Source organism: Bison bison, unplaced genomic scaffold (assembly GCF_000754665.1).
Source record: "Bison bison bison isolate TAMUID 2011002044 unplaced genomic scaffold, Bison_UMD1.0 scf7180017864193, whole genome shotgun sequence".
NCBI classification, from domain to species: domain Eukaryota; kingdom Metazoa; phylum Chordata; class Mammalia; order Artiodactyla; family Bovidae; genus Bison; species Bison bison.
Window position 1 is genome coordinate 164,977 of NW_011494765.1, and position 2,516 is coordinate 167,492.

The following is a 2,516-nucleotide window of genomic DNA, read 5'->3' on the forward strand; positions in this document are numbered from 1 at the left end:
CTCGTGGAGCAATATTTGCCACCCCAAAGTAGCTCCTTGACTTGTCATTTAGTTCAAGTTGATGACAATTAAGGCCTAAAAGACTCAGGAAGAACCTCGACCTTTCCCAGAACTCCCTAAAAGAAAGTAGACAGAGGACCTTTTCCGGGAGGGAAGCCATCACCATAGATCACTACAGTTTGAACTAGTGGTAGTAGACAGAGAGGAACCTAACAAAGTCTGTTAAAATTTCTCTCTGTGCCCAATGTTTATAAGACAGTACTTGTCATTCATAAAATACACAGATGATTCACATTGTAGGATTTGGGGGCTTAAGTGAATGATTTTGAGATCACTTTTCTCAAAATGTAAGTCAATACAGTAGGGGATGGTATTCCTTTATAAACACATGGGTTCTACAGAGTGAAACTGCAAAATATGGATTTAGGATTAAAGTCCCTGAGAAGACAGTGTGTGAATTTCCAAAAGCCTGCCCAATGCCACCTTCATATCCTTATTCCTGAGACTGTAAATGAAGGGGTTCAACATCGGTGTAATTATAGTGCCTATACTCACCCCCAGAATGTGATGAAGGAGGACACAGGTAGACCCCAATAGCCATGCCATAGAACAAGAAGACCACCATGAGGTGGGACCCACAGGTGGAGAAGCCCTTTTGCCTGCCAGAGGCAGATGGGACCCTGAGGATGCTGGAGATGATATGTGTGTGTGACAGGATGATCAGGGAGAGAGGACCAGTCAGTATCATGGAGCCCACAGCGAACAGGGTTACCTGGTTGATGCTAGTATCTGAGCAGGAGAGTTGCAGCAGAGGGATCACATCACAGAAGAAGTGATGGATAGTGTTGTCTGCACAGAAAGCAAGCTTGGCCATGAGCAGGATGTGTAAGAGGGCAGCGAGCTTGGTGAGAACCCAGCACAATGCCAAAAGGAGCACGCACACAAGAGGACTCATGAGTGTGGAGTAGAGAAGGGGCTGGCAGATGGCCACATAGCGGTCATAGGCCATCCCCCTCAAAAGGAAGTCATCCAGTGCCCAGAATGTCATGAACAAGTGCATCTGGGCCAAACATCCCCCACAGGATATGGTCTGACTGTGAGTCTGAATGTTCACTAGCATCTTGGGAACCATGGTGGAAGAAAAGCCGGCATCAGCCAACGAGAGGTTGGCCAAGAAGTACATGGGGGTGTGGAGGTGGGGGTCAGAGCCGATGGCCAGGATGATGAGCAGATTTCCTAGCATGGTGACCAGGTACATGGCCAAGAAGATGCCAAATAGGAGAGGCTGCTGCTCTGGCCTCTCAGAAAGACCCAAGAGGAGGAATTCAGTGGCACTGGACTGGTTGTTCTGGTCCATGCCACCACACCTTCTAAAGGGAGAGAAGACGGACATGTCAGAGACTATACAAAAGGTGGTACTTCTAACTCTCTTTGAAAGAGACCCCCCCTCATCCAGTTCATATATGCGCACATCCCAAGTCCTGGATCTTCCCACATGGTGCCTATTGTCCTCTATTCATCTGATTTAGTCCTCGTACTCAGGCTTCTCCTCATAATCTAACTTGCACTATCTGCATTTTGGGTTCCTGCCCATAAACAAAGCTCACCAACCACCTTCTCACCACCAAGTATGTTATATTCTTGCCAACTGCTTTATTCTGCTGACCACATGGAGGTCACCAGTGTTGCTGTGGAACCCACAATATTGCACAACAAAATAAAATAATCAATACCAACCAAGAAATATCCAAAATAATATTTGAATATACTGTTTGCCTGCCACCACCCTTGAAGCCCTGACTGAAAGGCAGTGCTCACTGGCCACTGTGGTTGCTGACAATCCCTTAGATTATCTGCCATCAGCCAAGCAGGCATTTGTCCCCTGAAGGGTACATGTTGCAGTATGTGACTACACAACACAGAGTTAATCAGAGAGCACAGCACATGGTCTGTCCTTCCAGCAGAACATTTTCCCCCCTCCCACTCCTTAACCACTGAGAGTTCCCAAACCCTCTCTCTCTTTTGTCAAAGCCAACCTGCTTGCTCACACCCAGCTCTCCCCAGGAGTCCTTTAGTGTGAGTAATACACTTTCTCTTAAATTATCTTCCTGTCCTGAGTTATTCAGATGTCTCTGACATCTGAACGAAATCATATGCCTTCTGATACATGTGCTGTGTATACCTTTCAAAGATTTGCAGTGTGAATATTTGATACACACACACGTATTAATAATAAAGCAAAACATGGTAAAATGTTAGTCTTTCTGGAATGTGGGCAAAGGGCATACAGGAATTCATTTTATCACCTTTACACACATTTTTCTAAGTCTGAAATCATTTAAAAATTAAATTAGAAAATTCTGAGTCCCAGCTGGAACTCTGCCCAAGGTAAGTTTGAGCTTGGAACCATGCCCAAGAAGGAAGGAATGCCAGTCAGCCTTGGCATTAGAGACACTCTCCCCTGTGACTCCTCCAGTCCCCTCTGGCTCCTGGACATGCTACTCCCAAAATGGTAG

At 45.9% G+C, this 2,516-nt stretch overlaps 1 protein-coding gene across 1 annotated transcript; it reads right to left on the reverse strand.

The window, feature by feature from the left end:
- Positions 1 to 429: 429 nt before the first annotated feature.
- On the reverse strand, positions 430 to 1,357 carry LOC104991561 (olfactory receptor 1N1-like). Its single transcript, XM_010844101.1, is given in 2 exon segments — positions 430 to 559; positions 561 to 1,357. Coding segments are annotated over 2 exon segments (927 nt in total).
- Between the last annotated feature and the right edge of the window lie 1,159 nt (positions 1,358 to 2,516).